The sequence below is a fragment of the Streptopelia decaocto genome (assembly GCF_964273445.1).
Source record: "Streptopelia decaocto genome assembly, contig: HAP1_SCAFFOLD_75, whole genome shotgun sequence".
In the NCBI taxonomy this organism is placed as follows: domain Eukaryota; kingdom Metazoa; phylum Chordata; class Aves; order Columbiformes; family Columbidae; genus Streptopelia; species Streptopelia decaocto.
In genome coordinates this window covers 254,612-270,672 of record NW_028116137.1, presented here as the reverse complement: position 1 = coordinate 270,672, position 16,061 = coordinate 254,612, and the positions used below count along the sequence as shown (strand labels likewise).

Genomic DNA, 16,061 nt, shown 5'->3' with positions numbered 1-16,061 from the left:
GGCAGTTTTCCGCCTGTGCTCATCTGTTCCTGCCCCACCTCAGGACAAAAAAGGCTGCAGGAAATCTCTGTCCTCGGGGTGTCCCGGCATTGGTTGCGGGAAGCCCTGGGCTGGTGCTGCCGCAAGCCGGCAGTTTGGCTGGATCCCCCTCAGGCTCCCTTCCCACCCGCCTGTCTCCAATTCCAGTCAAGGACTTGGAACATTGGAGATCTACTGCCGACTTGGCCTGGTTGACCTGCACCGTACGGCATCCCCTTCGTCTCACAAGGAACCTCCCCATTGCGGGGGTGTTTCGGAGCACCTACATGAGCTGATACCGTTGAGCCCCTCCAAACCCACACGTGGTCCCTCGCCTCCACTGAGGGTCTTCCAGGTCAGGAAGAGCCGGCTGCTCGCTCCCTTGCTGGAAATCTGAGCCATGATCCATCTCTGCACAAGGCTCTGATGCACAAGGCTTCCAGCGTCACGAGAGCACGTTCAGGCCTGAGAGACCGGGGAGAAGCGCCGCAAACAGTGCTGGTCTTGACAAGAAATCCACCCGCTCAGAGCTTCGTCTCAGATGCGAGTTACTCTGCCCTGGGTTTTTCTGGGGCCCAAAAATGGAGGGAGGCTCAGGTATAAACCCAGTTAGCCAAGAGCCGCAGCAGCTGCTGATCCCTGTGTGGCGCATTGCAAACCAGCCAGGGCTGTCTGTGGCTGCTGCATGCCCCGGGCTGCAGCCTTCGCAGCATCCTCCTCTTCCCCAGCACCCCCGTGCACTGCACAGAACCAGAGCTGATTGCAATGACTGAGTCAGCACCGGGCAGCAGCAGCATCTCTCTTCCCAGCCTCCAGCTGCCCAGTTGCCCTGCGGGGAATTTCTGCCTGGGAAGGGCACAGTTGATTGTGATCGGCCGGGGGCTCAGGACAAAGCACAGCACCGCCACGTCCCCGGAGCAGAGCCCTTCTTTTCCTGGCTTGGACTGGAGTATTCCTCCTACTCCCAGCACGGTCCTTCTCTGGGATAAGGTGACGCCAGTGCTTTCAGGGAAATTGGAACGTCATGATGGAGTGGACGTGAAACAGCCACACTTCCCAAAAAAGCCAAAGGAGTAAAATTGACATGGAACAAAGCAAGTAACTTGCCACAGCTGTCCAACCTGCGCTCCTCAGGCGGGAGGTGACCGGCGACATGTTCTGGTGCTGCGGGGCTGTGCCGCAACAAGTCAGTTGGGGCCGTGGCCAGAAAGGTAGTGATGTACATCTAGAGATGCCCATATCGTTTTGTGGGAAGCATCTGTTTCCTCGGCATGATTTTGGAACACTTTTGACACACGGGACTTGCTGGGCCCCAAATCACAGCTGCGTTGACTCCTCTAAGCCTCCCAGCTCCAATTCAGCAGGTGCCCAGTTCAAGGTGTTGACACAGCAATGTGTACTTCTCTTGAATCTGTATTATATGTTCTCTCTGAAATCAACCCTTCCTTCCTCGGAGCAATCTGGGTCCCAATGTAGGCTACTAAGCCATTGGACTTGTTGACAGTAGTTTACCAACAGTAATTTGCCAACAGGAGGAGTTCTTGCTAAATTAACAGCAAAAGCCATGCTGAAAAGTGCAAGGGAGCAATCAGGGAGGGCTGGAGTCGTGCTCGGGAGCTGTGTCCGTGCGTGAAGGTTTACGTGTCTCGCTGGATAGTGCCCAGAGAGTTGGTCTGATCACGCTGCAGAGCTCCAGGAGACATCAATCTGTTTGCTTCTTTCCTACACCAAGCTTTAAAGGCTGGTTTGGATAGTCCAATGGGATTCAAACGTAACGTTCCTCCAAGAAGGCCTTGGGTAACTCATTTCCCAAAATTCAAACTTCTTTTCCCAGGGAGGCTGAATTTCCTCCAGAGCAATCAAATGATCAGGTTTTGCACAGAAGAGCTGCTGTGGTTCCAAGCGTCTTTATTTTGTCTATGCTGCCTTAAAGAAGCAGGCTGTTCTGCCTTTTGCTTTTGGCGATGGAAGTCGGGAATGGCCAGCGCTGTGCTTCATGTCAGGATGGTTTCGTTCTCGTCTTATTGAAACGTTTGCTGGATGCAAAGAAAAGAACAACAGCTCCGTCTCTTCCAGGGCCCTGCTCTTTAGTCCGCTCTCAACATCACCGGCAAAGAGCTGCTGCTTCTCTTCTGCACTGGATGTTTGGACATCTCTTTGCTAGAGGGACAAGGTCCCTTCGCTCAAGAGACTGAAGCAGAAGCATCAGAAATTGACATTCCTCCAAGTTTTCCCCCAGTGCCTCAAGTTCCAAAGCAAAGAGAAGGGCATGGCGATGGTGCCATTTTCTACCTCAGGGATAAAGTCGTGGCAGGAATCGTAGTATGGAACATCTTCTACAGGATGCCTATTGGCGGCAAGGTCAGTGCAGGACTGGTGTGCTGAACAGTGAGTCTTGCTTAGATTGGGGATATTCTTGTGGAAAAATCCATCTGCCCATTTAAAATGATGAAAAAGAGATGGAGATGCTCTGTGTGCGTTGGGACGAGACTTGCAAGAAACTTGTAGGTTGGTTGTGCTTTAGTTGTGTCGAGGGTTAAGATTGCGGGGTGACAATAAAACCCTGGCAGATGTATTGTTAACCTCCTCTCCCCCACGCACTTCCCCCTTGTGCCCCTCCCTCTCCACTTTTCCCACTCAGCACAGGCGATCGGGAGGGAAAGAAGGACAGGGAAAAGAGAGGTGGAAAAATGAACAATGTCTTACTAATGCTACTAATAAGAATAGAGAAAATAATTGAAAATATACAAAACCAATCTTGAAAGTCTCAGCAACTGCAGAGCCGGCACCCCATGTCCTGGACTGGACTCTGCAGCCAACTGGAGCTGGATTCAGTCTGTCACTGGCCTGAGTTCGCAGGGACGACTTGCAAGGTCCTCTCCTAATGTCGGTCATAAGCAGAAGGGAAAAGGCAAAAAAAGGGACGAGATCCTCATGATTTCCCACTTTTATATGAAGTATTCATGTGAATGGAATGTTATACACAGTTGGTCAGTTTCTTGGTCACCGGTTTCTCGTCGCCACTCTTGCGAGATGTCCATCCGTGCTTATCAATAAGTTTGCATTCCATTGCTATATTTACCAAAACATGTGTCTGGTGCTCCAGGAAAATGCAGCTAGTATGAAAGCTTTAGCTGACAGGCAAATTCACTAAAAGAGTAACTTGTTTTAAAAAACAACAGGACAAGTCGTTAGCAGTGCAGGTCAGAGCGGCTTCCAATCATCTCCTTCTTTAGAAGTGCTGTTTTGTCTTAAGCTTTCAGACTTTTTTTCTAATTTTTGGTGCATGCTTTCTTCTACCTCTCCCAAAATCACTGAGTCGTGTATGAACTAGTGGCACATCATGCTGGGGGATGGTGGGGACACGTTGGCCTTCCACTTAGGGTGGTGTAGATGTTGAGACTTTGGGATTTTCTTCTTTTCCTGTGCTGACATAGGACATGAAAAGAATGCCTACTTTTTCCAAGGATTTGTCTGCTCCCTAGGCTGAAACCAAACTGCATGGAGGGGGGAAGAAGTGTGCTAGGGGAGCAAAAGGAGATTGAGAGCTTGCAAGGACCTTGTTAGGGTCCACTCAGCGATGGACTCGTGATGGTTCATTTACGTTCTTCTCGAGGCACAAAATTAAGGCATCTGAAACGCCAAGGGCTTAGAATGCAATCAAACAGTGTTACTTCCCGGTTCAGGAGGGCGCTGCGGGCTCTGCGCAGGGCTTTCCGCTGCAGCTGCACCGCGGGACAGCAAGAGGAGTAGAGCCCGGCTGCCAGCGCCACGCGGGTGCCTGCGCAGCGTCCACGCCAGGGATGGGTGCATGGACAGTGACCGCGGGATTCACCTGCCCTGAGGACATGGTGCTGCCAGCCTCTGCTCGGCCTTGGATTGTTTTTAGAAATCATTAAAGCCAATTAAAAAAATGACAGTTTTCCCCTGTGCTCATCTGTTCCGGCTCCACCTCGGGACAAAGAAGGCTGCAGGAAATCTCTGTCCTCCGGGTGTCCCGGCATTGGTTGCGGGAAGCCCTGGGCTGGTGCTGCCGCAAGCCGGCAGTTTGGCTGGATCCCCCTCAGGCTCCCTTCCCACCCGCCTGTCTCCAATTCGAGTCATGGGTGTGGAACATTTGCGATCTACTGCCGACTTGGCCTGGTTGACCTGCACCGTACGGCATCCCCTTCGTCTCACAAGGAACCTCCCCATTGCGGGGGTGTTTCGGAGCACCTACATGAGCCAATTGCCCCTCCATTTTTAAGTCCGTCGCCTCCATGGTGCTGGTGCTCTTCCATCAATGGCAGCAAGTGCAGCACTGTACCCTGTTAGTGAGTCCGTCCCGGCAATGCATAATCTTGGCTTTCGTTTCAGTCCCACCATCAGGGCATTCCCACTGCCCTTGGTCTCTCCTTTCACAGCCATGTCAATAACTTGCCAGGAGCAATCACAAGCCTTGTGTCTCTCATTCTCTGGACCACCACACAGCCCGGGGATGCCAGCAGCCCCTTCCCTTAGGGACTGCTGCATGGCAGGGTGCTGAGCTCTTTCATGGATTCTCTGAATTAGTTTCACTTGTTTTTCTTCACAGCTGATGAGAATTTTCTCTGTACAGCCCATCCAGGGTCCCTTGCCCTAGAGACTGGAGGTCGTAGGTGTGCTCTGCTTCCCCTAGCCCAGCTGTGGGGCCCAGGAACAGCTGCACTGTGTGTCCTTCTGCACTTGCCTGACTTTTTTTCCTCCAAAGCTCAGCTGTTTGCCCCTCTCCCACAGGCTCTAGTCCCTGGAGGCTCTGCACTCCAGGTGGAGCAGCAGCAGCTGGGTGTTGACAGAGGGTAACGTGTGGCCCTTCTTTAGCTTATCAGGCGGCCCTGATTGCTCGTCTCCAGGCTGGTGGGGCCGTGACTGCTGCCCTGGGAACTGCTCACTGCCACGCTCTGACTCCTGCCTCGACACCAGCTTGCTGCCATGTCGTGCTTGCTGCCTGCAGCCCTTCTTGCTGCCTCGCCGTCGTGCCTGCCTTGTTTGCTGCCTCACTGTTTCCATCTCTTTTACCCACCTATTCTGTGTATTGATGCTCCTCTCAGATTCTTCAGCAGGGGACTTGTAGATCTCTGCCAGAGCCCTCTTGCTCCAAACTTGACCCCTCTTGGTGACTTTGCTGGTTCTTTGGCTGGTCCAGATGGTCCCCTACTCGGGGCTGTAGGCCACCCTCTGCTCTGACTTTGTTATCTCCCTGAATTCTGTGCTGAGCTCCTGCTCCTGGCAGGTCTGCAGGTTTGCTCCAGCTCAAAACCCTGTCCCGGAGGTTCCTGCCTTTGAGAAACACGTCACTGCTGGCCTGCTGAACTGCAGCACCCATCTTACTGCACGAACCTCCACCCTCCTGGCTTTCTTGTGCCCCGGTGCTTGGGCACCACCTCCTGGTTCTGGTGCCAGCAGGTGTTGGCTGCTGTAACAGTGCTGGTGTTGCTGGCTTGCGGGCTGATAACAGGCGAGACCCTCTGCACCCACGTGTGGTGCCGGGATGGGGTCCCTTTCTTCTGCCGAGGGACTCCCAAGTCAGGAAAAGCCGGCTGCTCGCCCCCTTGCTGGAGAGCTGAGCCTTGATCCATCTCAGGGGACACTGGAGGGTCCCCCAAACACCAGCAGCCCCGCTTCACACTGCTGAAGGCATCGGGAGGGGACCAAGGGGGCCCAGCCACAGTGAAGTGTGACCTCATTGTGTTTCTGCGGTTGCTTGGGGCTGGAATACGCGCTGCATCCGTGTCCGAACCTGCCTTCTACGGGAAGCTCTCCTCCATGGGGTGTTTTCAAACCAGTTTGGCTTGGTTTATTTTTTGTGTATACCTATATATCTCACTCCAGGGTTTCCTTAGACACCACCACACAAAGCTCTGCATAGGGTTTTGCTGTTGCAAAGCAGCTGTTCTTGTGGAAACGCCCTTCACTCCTCTTCCACACTGCTAAGGTGATGGAAACAATTCAGGGGAACGGAAAAAAATCCTCACCCACCTCGTACTTTATGTGATAAACCCTATGCAGCCCTCTGTGGTCTCCCCTGTGATGCAAAGCCACGTTTTAGCCACATTCCCATCCTCTTGAGCTCATGGTAGGAAGCTGCTCTGGTAACATTATTAAAACCCAATTCTTTGTCACTGTCATGGGCTCCTTCGTGTGCCCTCACAGTCCTGCAAATGACCCATGGGGCCAGGGAATATGTCAATTCCATGAGTGCCCTTTTTGACCTGGCATTTGGATTTTTTGCACCTGTGGCAGTTGCACATCCCCCTGAGATCTGGAGCCTTCACTGGGGCAGCTGATGGCTCTTTAGCACCTTTTGTGCCCCACTGTGCCTGTCCCCACATACACACCTGGGGTGGTACCAAAGTGCTGACAGTCACATCCTCCTCTATCCCGGGGCAGGGTGACTTCACCTCCACCTGCTGGGGGGGCAGGAGGGGTGAGACCCTCAGCCAATTGGCGGGGTCGTTAACAAAGGAGGTGCCCAGAGTAGCAGGAAGCTTCTGGACCATGTTCTAATGCCCACAGCCAGATCTGACCAGACTATAAAACAGGGTCCCTGCTGGAGGCCCCCTTGGAGTGGTCTTCTCACAGTAGCGGGTCTGTGAACCGGAGCCCTCTCCTTAGACTGGGACGCTGTCTAAGGAGGTTCCTGGGATTGAGAGCGCCTCACCTCCTCGTTTGGGTGAGTCGTTATTTACTGGATATGTCCGTAAATGAGTCCTTGCCCAACCAGGTGAGTGATTATTTCTTGTGGGTACTCTGGAGTCAGAGGGCTCTGGTTTTGTTTCTTGTGTGTGCGTGCACGCTGTGGACCCTTATTCTTATTTTGCTGTACCCCTATAATCTCCTCAACTGATATACAAACCTGTATTTTATGTTGTCGGAGTGCTAACTAATTGCATGAACCCTGTTTCTGGTCGGTTTATTGGCTGCACTTCTCCGGCCAGAATAAAGCCTGTTTTGGAACTCATTGTCTGTCTAAAACTGACTTTGAGGTGCCTCTGTGACAAAATTTACAGACCTCGCAACTGCTGCACAAGCCAAATCATTCTAGAATGACAGGGTCTAAGAATCTGCTACCAGTCCTTGCAAGCTCTCAATCTCCTTTTGCTTCCCTGGCACACTTCTTCCCCCCTCCATGCAGTTTGGTTTCAGCCTAGGGAGCAGACAAATCCTTGGAACAAGTAGGCATTCTTTTCATGTCCTATGTCAGCACAGGACAAGAAGAAAATCCCAAAGTCTCAACATCTACACCACCCTAAGTGGAAGGCCAACGTGTCCCCACCATCCACCAGCGTGATGTGCCACTAGTTCATATACGATTTGGTGATTTTGAGAGAGACAGAAGAAAACATGCACCAAAAATTAGAAAAAAAAAAGTCTGAAAGCTTAACAAAGAAACATTTGTAAAGGGAACCGTGGCAAACAGGGCAGGTACCTGAGAGGCGGCGGGAGGCATTGCCTGTGGATTTATTCCTGCGTGTTGAGTCTGGCCGCTCTAGGAAGGGGAGGGGAGAAGACGAGAAGGAGGAAGCGGGACTGCGGAACCAGTAGCCAAACCCGCGCTCCCCCACCCTGACCCCTCCTGTTCCGAGGAGGCGCCGCTCCCAGCCAGGGCGGGTTCCCCGGGCTGCGGCGGGGCCGCCCGGCCGGGTCTGCCGGCGGCAGCCGGACACTCTGGCTTCTGTCCCAAGGTCACCCCGCTGAGCGACAGCGGCACAAGCCCGGAGGGGCTGCGGGAGGGGCGGCTCCCGGTCACCCCCCCGCCCCGTCCCGATGCCTCATGGCGGAGCTGCCTCCGCTCCGGCCCCGCCGATGCTGCCCGTGCTCTTCCTCCTCCTCCTCCTCGCCTGCCCCGGCAGCTCGGCGGCCGGGCTGGGGATCACAGGCAAGTCTCTGCTCACCGGGGGACAGGGGGGTCCCTGGGTCCCCGCGGGACCGCATGCCGGGTGGGTGGTCGTTCACGCTCCGGGGGTGTCCGTGGATGTAGCACCGCGCGGTTTGGGGTGTTTTGCTGACTTAGGAGCTGCCGAGTTGTCAGTTGCAGCAAGGGCAGCCGTAGCTCAGCAGCGGGGCTGCATCTCGCCGAGCTTCTCCCCCGGCTTTAGGGGTGCAGGACCCTTTTTCCTGACTCGTTTTTGAAGAAGGGAAGGCAAGTCCTGGACTTGGGCACTCCTCAGCCCCATCTTTTCCCCGGAGAAGAACTTTTCAATGAGGATCGGGAAGAGGCTCACTGGCTTTCCCGTTTCTTAATGCCATTTTTTGGCAGTGATCCGATGGGAAAGTGCTTGTTTGTGGGGAGGGCTCCTTGAGCTCAGATTTGTGCCTTTGGTAGAGGGGGAGGGAGGAAAAGGACTCCTGAGTGGGATCGGGGAGTTGTCCCCAGGTTCAAGCTGCTGGCGCTGTGCAGATACACCAGCTGAACGTTTAAGGCAAAGAACTGCATTTTTCGGGTGAGAGATACAAAGGGAACTCATATGCAAATGTTCGCACTTTCTGCTTTTCCATGTTGTTGCTTAAATCCAGAAATAATGGAGCCCCAGCGCCGCTGTTTGCAGAGCTGCTGAGCCAGGGCGGGTGTTGCGGTGCAGGGGGGTGACTGGGGCTGGGCCCCCCGTGCCCAGCCAGCTGCTTGATCACCACCCTCTTTGGCAGGACAGGGAAGAGAGACCATAATGAAGGCTTGTGGGTCAACATAAGGGCAGGGAGATCACTCAGCAATTACTGTCATGGGCAAAACAGACTTCACTCGGGGAAAAATTAGTTTAATTTATTTCTAGTCGAATCACAGTATGGAAATGGGATTCTAAAACCACCTTCTCCTCACTACTCCTTTTCCCCGGGCTCAACTTCATTCCCAAATTCTCCACCTGTGGATGGATGTCTGCTCCCCTGTGGACCTCCATGGGCTGCAAGAGCATCTCCTCCCATTCCTTTTTCAAATGGTCTTGGTGTCTGCAGGGCTGTTTCACATGTTCTCACTCCTCTCTTCCAGTGGCTGTCGTACAACAGTTTTCCCCCCTTATTAAATGTTATCCCAGAGGCACTACCCCTGTTGCCAATGGGCTCAATGTTGGCCAGCAGCAGGCCCGTCTTGGAGCCAGCTGGCATTGGCTCTGTTGGACATGGGGGAAATCTCTGGCATCTTCTCGCAGACGCCACCCCTGCAGCCCTCTGGCTGCTAAAACCTTACCAAGCAAACCCAATACATACAACCGCCTCCCAGGTGCATGGAGTTGACTCTCAGCGGCTGCAGAGTAACATCTGATTTCTTTTTCAGCCCGCACACTTTCTCCATGCTACTCTGCTGACCTCAGGCCAGCATCACAGAGACTCGTCTCGGCTGTGGGCTGCACTGTGCTTTTGACAGTACCACCAGTGAACGCCAGCGAAGTTGTCTTCTGGGAATACAAAACCGGCTCGCAGGAAGGAGTCATCATCAATTATGCTTTTGATAGACCTGCCAACGTGTCTCGTCCCTATGAGAATCGCACATGGTTCAATGAAACGGATTTCTCGCTGCAGATCGTGCTGCAGCAGGGAGATGACCAGCTGTACCGGTTCAGGTCCGAGTTGGAGGCCACAGACTGGTTCCAGCTGACAAAAATTAGGTAATACTGTCCAGCACAATCCATCATCTTTATCTTTCCACCTCTTTCTGGCATTAATAATGACTAGATAAAACCCATCAGGACAGATACTGAGTGTGATAAATGACCAAGACTCCGATAATTTGCCAAACAAGAGTCTGGTTTATTTAATAGGTGAATTAAACACATACACCTTAAGTTTCTGATCGACCTCTTTTATTTCCTTGGCTAGCCCTTCTCGCACTCTGAGTCCGTGGTTGGTTGACACTAGGGGTCTTCTCTCACTCTGATTGGTGGTTGAAGAGTTCCTTCTTCCTCAGTGCAGACTCCAGGTTGTTACTGAGGGGTCTTTTCTACCGAGTTCCCCCCCGCTTCCCCCGTGGCAGCAATCTCGGGGAAGGCCACCTTCTCCTTCACGTCACTCCCTCCCACCTTTCCTATCCACATGTGCATATGGTACAAAACAAGTTCCACAACTTTTTACAGAAAACTTAACTATCTTTTCAGTTTCTTAAGAGCCCATGCCTTATTTGGTTATATCTGTAAACAACAGCACGAATCACAGCTGCATTTCTCACAATTCCCCCTTTTTCTTTATTATCCCCTTGATTCGTGCTTTGGCCTCAAAGTTAGCTAGCACCTCCCTAGTGGCGGCTAGGTCCAATTTTGTGTTCTCTTTTAAAATCATTAATTTATACCCTGTTCCTTTTGTTGCCATTTCAGGATCTATAGGCATGGCTGAGATTTGCATGCCTTGGACTACTGAATGGATTAACCAAATAAAGCGCGGGATCATACACGGCATGAACAGTAAACCTAGAAATGCACATAGTATCATGAACCCTATTTTCTTCTACCAGGCTCCCCCAAATAAGTTATCCCACCAGTGGCTAGTAAGTATAGAATTCCATTTCTGTACTGGTACGTGTGCAACTCGTTTTATCTCTTCTGCTATTTTCATTATGGCGTCCCCATTATCATCTGTTTCCAAACAACACTCAGAAGTATTCCATTTCCCAAAACCCCCCCTCTTCAGCTAAAAGATAATCTAAGGCTACCCAATTTTGGTACACTGCGGCTCTGGTTTGAGACAATTGTCTCGCAATGAGATTCAGTGCCTCAGCTGTGCGGTTGCTTGTTATTTCAATCACTGCTTGCAACCGAATAATTCAGTTTAGCATATATATTGGGGTACGGTATCCCCAGCTTCCATCTTGGCCCCAGGTGGCTGGATCCATACTAGTAATCCTTCTGGGCTTACATTCTCTCCTCTCCAAGGCCACTGTTCTGCCATTTGACACCCCCCACATATCCAGCATAAGGTGACATTTAATTCCCGGGCTATCTTTTCCATAAGATCTATAAACAGGTTTTTCCCTACTGTTGGTAATTGGAATTCCTTGTCTTTTTGCCTTATTTCTTCATGCCAATCACTGCTTTTCTGTACCAATTTCTGCTTCTCTTGCTCTCTTTTTAAATCCTGAGTGGCACTCTTAACTAACACCTCCTTATACTGATCTTGCACTCCCCCTCTATCTGAATAGCCCCACATACCAGCTTGTGTAAAACGGATATTCTGTTCTCCCCTGGGGCAGGAGACAGAGCCTACACCGAGTCCACCTTTCCCTGGGTTAGTTGCTACCCATAATTTCTGCCCTTGGATTTCATAGTTCTCCAATTTTGTTCTATCTTAACATCCAGAATTAGTATGAGTGTGATAATTTAGAACATATTGGGTTAGTCCTCCTATTCTCACGTGCTCGTCGCACTTGGTACAGGGATTAGCCAGGCTAAGTTGGGAACAATAAGTCACCACTCCTAGCAAGAGGATCAGGTCCAGGTTTCTACACCCTCTGCCTCTCCGGCCGACCAGGTTGCAGCCGGCAGCCGAGTTCGTCATCTTCTCGGCAGCAAGGGTGGTGTCCCCATCTTTCCTATTTCTGCTGTTAGCGTGGTGACTTTTTATCGCTTCCCAGCTCTTGGCCTTCACTTCCCAGGAGTTGCTGCGTAGCTGGATTTATTTAGTGCTGACCTACATACTTCACAACCCAAGCAATTGCAGAGATATAATAAATCGCAGGTCCTGAATATCAAGGAACAACCTTGGAAATTCACTCATAGTCCATCTGGTACGAAAACATAGCTTTTTGTTATATTTATATGTTTAACTTCAGTAATTGGTTTCCTGAAGGTTTTTCTTTCCAAATCATAATTCGTAGCTTCATCGAGTACTCTTTTTGCCAACCCAACAGCACCAGCCTCTACCTGAGTTAAACAGAGCAGAGAATGAAAATCAGCAATTCCTATTATGTGTTTTGAGTAATTTATTTCTGATAGTTACAGGAGGAAGGAGCAGCCCAAGAGGGCAGGATGGTGGAACGGCAGCTCTGAGCGGCCCCAGTGAGCACAGCAGGCAACGTGTTCTGGGTCATGGTCACCAGCCGGATTTCAAGGTGTTGTGGTTTAACTTGAGCCAGCAATATAACAGCGACAGCCGCTCGCTCACTGCCCCACGATCCCCAAATAGGGGAGAGAATCAAAAGGGAAGAGAGAAACTTGTATGGACATAAACACAGTTTAATAAAATAACACAACAGCACTAGTATACTGCTATTACTAATATCTATAAAATGGAAATAGAATAGAAAATAGAAGACATTTGATGCAATTCCTCACAACTCCATCTGCACCGAGCAGCCGGTCCCAGGAAGCAGCACCTGGTCCCAACAGCCGATCCCGGAGACAAGAGGGAAAAAGGCAGAAAGGCCCAGAGGCCTCTGCAAAATGGCAGTATGGCAAAAGGCTGGAATAAAGAAACTCCCAAGCAGAACTGCCCTGAACAGGTCTCTGTCCTGGCTCTGAGAAAAACCCCAGCCCGAAGATCCTGACTTTCCTTAAATACACAGCATGACGCTAATGGAATATTCTCATTGACCAGTCTGGGTGTCAGTCGAGCTCTGCCCCATCCATCCCCCCTTCCCAGCTCCTCACACCCGTGGGCAGAGCTCAGACCTTGGCTCTCAGACACCAACAACTAAAAATTTTAACTCTGTCCCGGGTGTTCCTCTTGTTCTCAAACTAAATCCAAACAACGACGGTGCCAGCTCTGAAAAAGAAAGGCTTCTAGCTGCATGGAGAAAATTGACTCACTTTCCAGGCGTCTCACCTGCACAAACCAGATTCTAAAGGCTGATGCGCTTCCCCAGGCACAAACCAGCCATGTAGCCCAAGCATGAAAACTCTGCCCCATTGCTGCCATGGTTGTTACCTGAAAATGATTCACCTGTGCTGCTGGTGCTCAAGGGGGACAGAACACAGAAGAGCATCCACCACCTCTGACTAATTCTTGGAGCTTAATCCGGCAACAACCACAATTCTCAGCTGCCCAGTGCTTTACATGGAAACGCAAATGCAACAGGCAGTGCTAGAATCTGGATCACAGACATTTTGGGGTTTTTTGAGCTTGCTTTCACAAGCAGAGCAGAATTGGCTCCAACTCAAGTGGTATCTGCCCTGTTCAGCTAAACATCTAGTTTGAGTTAACCAGGGGCACAGGAATTCCTTTGACTCACTTTCTGCAGAGCAGAGAGACTCAAATGAAATGACATGTGAAAAGAGCCTTGAAAAGCTTCCTCGACCAGTGTGTGCCTGGAGCCCCCCGTGCTCTGCCTTGGCCTACACCACGTCGGTCTCTGGATGAGGAGGAAAAGCCTTGTGACCTTTTGCATACGGCCCAAACAAAATAACAACTACCTGAGACACTTGTACTGAGTAACCCTAAAATACAAATCTCTTTCCATGAGAATGGTTTTTATGCTGTACGTACACAAGCTGGATATGACTAAATACTTTAAAGCACCATCAGCCATTCCCTGTAATCTGCCTTTAAATCTGCTTTAAATATGAAAATTCTTAACCTTTGCAGACCGAGTCAGGATGATGATCTGAAAACCAAAGATGCTGTGTATCTAGTCAAGCTCTGTCAGGGTGGTTTGGGGAGGACGTGACTGTGAGCGACTGTGTGTACGTGGGGACAGGCACAGTGGGGTACAAAAGGTGCTAAGGAGCCATCAACTGCCCTGTTGAAGGCTCCGGATCATGGGGGATGTGCAACTGCCACAGTGCGGCATTGTGACGTCACTGGTGATGTCACAAAGGGCCCTGCCCAGGCACCCCTATAAAAGCAGGGCCGGGGTTGCAGAGCTGCATCCTCTGGCAGGACAGGGCGGCGGCCAGCCCACCATGGCCCGGTACCGGCGAAGCAGGAGCCGCAGCCGCCACCGCGGGCGGCGCCGCTACCGGAGCCGCTCTCGCCGCCGCTATGGGCAGAGCCGACGCCGGCGGTACAGGAGGAGCCGACGCCGGCGGGGGACACGGCGCCGCCGCCGCTGAGCCAACCCCAGCACTGGTGGCTGCGGAACCGGCAGAGCCTTGGCCAGCACCACCGCCACACCAGTGCACCACCACGGCTCCACCAATAAAGCTGGAATGATGGCACAACGTGTGCATGTGTCTCTGGTGTCCCTGTGGGCCAGCTGTGTGTCCCATGGGTGCGTGTCTGTGCTGGGCACATATATCCCATGGCTGGCGTGTCCAGGGCAAGCACATGTTTCCCTGCTCCTGTACTGGGTCTGACTCGTCTCAGTGACTCAGCCCATCTCTGTGTCCCAGGCCATTTACGTCCCAGCCTATCTCTATGTCCCAGCCCACCTCCATGTCCCAGTCCATCTCCACATCTCACCACATCTCCACATCCCAGCCAGTGTCTGTGTCCCCAGCCTATCTCCATTTCCCTGCCTACCTCTGTGTTCCAGGTCATCTCCAGGCCTCCTGGAAAATTTTCCCACAAGGAAAAAGTGAGTGGCCCTGTGGCATCCCAAGGGATTTTGGGCTATGAAGGCACCCAAGAGTGGCCCTGAGCAGGCGGGCAGGTGCCACATGCCAGGTGTATTTCACAATTTCTGCTCCATTTTTCCATTTTATACAGGACATGGCTGGGCCAGGCGGTCCCTGCTCCGCAATGGTGGCTACTGCAGCACATGGTGTTGCGGCCGCCGTGCCCGGCCAGGGCCCACAGCAGCATGGGGACAGGTGACCCGGGGCGGGGACAGCAGCGCAGGCTGAGCTCGACTGTCACCAGCGTCACTGCCATGTGCAGTGGCACCACTGACCCCGCACGCCACGGTACCAGCACATTGTGACAAAATGCCTCGTCATGTGGGCGTGGCAGCCGAGCGCCCCCTAGGGGAGGTGGAGCCTGTCAGCCCTGGCCTGGTCACTGCTGGCAGTAGTAGTAGTGGTGGTAGTGACGTAGTTTAGGTCAATGAGAAATCTGGTTTTGGAGAAGCCCGTAACCCCCAGAAGTGTCCGTCCCAGATGTGGATGCCTGTCATTGTGATGCCCCATGACAGACCACCATGGCAGCTCAGCTCCTGGGACCTGGTTGCACACACAGTCATGTGTGCACACAGACCCCAAAACGTATGTACACATGCACCCACACAGATACACGCTCGTGCACATACACACCCATGTACACACACACACGTCCAGAGCCACCCACACGTGTATACACATGCACACGCAAACATTTGCACACACACCTGTACATTCTCATACAATCACAGAATGTCAGGCTGGAAGGGACCACAAAGATCACTTGGCTCAGCCTCTCTTGATACAAACCCGGTCTAGATGAGCTGGCCCAGCACCCGGTCCAGCTGAATCTCAAAATTGTCCAACGTTGGAGAATCCACCACTTCCCTGGGGTTATTATTCCAATGGCTGATTGTTCTCGTGGTGAAAAATTTCCCTCCTGAGCCCAGTTGGAATCTCCCCAGGATTAACTTGTACCCATCGTCCTTCATCTTTTCCATGGGACTCCTTGTATGAAGGGAGTCTCCATCTTTGGAGCCACCCTGGAAACACTGGAACATGGTGCTGAGGTCTCCCTGAGCCGCCTTTTCTCCAGGCTGAACAAGGCCAGATCTCTTAGCCTTTGCTCATATGGTGGCTGCTCAGTCATTTCATCATCTTTGTGGCTCTTCTCTGGACCCTCTCCAGCCTGTCCAGCCTCAGCAGGCAAACACTTTGCTGCCCAGCATTTCCCTGTGACTACTGTGCCATTTATCACCTCCCTCACTGAGTGCAAAGACAGTGTACAAATCAGGTGCTTTGGAAAGTTCCCCTGGTCTCTGCTGATGCTCATTCTGTCTCATGTGCACCCTGAAAACACACATTGAAGCAGGAAAGCAGATCTGAGGAAGGTCCTAGCCCCGGATCAGCCAGGTGATGTAATAGCACAGCCTCCCGATGTCATAGTGCGTTTCCATGACGATCCCAGGCTGTCCCCAGGGTCACCTGGCTGCTGACACCACGTCAAGGCAACAATAAACCATGACAGATGCTCTCTGTTAATCCCTCCCCCTCCCTCTCCTGATGGAA

General features: G+C 52.1%; 1 protein-coding gene across 1 annotated transcript; it reads left to right on the top strand.

The window, feature by feature from the left end:
* Window positions 1–7,807: 7,807 nt before the first annotated feature.
* LOC309452366 (uncharacterized protein) lies at window positions 7,808–12,090 on the top strand. The gene is made up of 3 exons (XM_082076999.1): window positions 7,808–7,915; window positions 9,308–9,638; window positions 11,955–12,090. The coding sequence occupies exons 1-3, from the start codon at window positions 7,843–7,845 to the stop codon at window positions 12,019–12,021; spliced, it is 471 nt and encodes a 156-aa protein (XP_081933125.1). The 5' UTR covers window positions 7,808–7,842; the 3' UTR covers window positions 12,022–12,090.
* The last annotated feature ends 3,971 nt before the right edge of the window (window positions 12,091–16,061 follow it).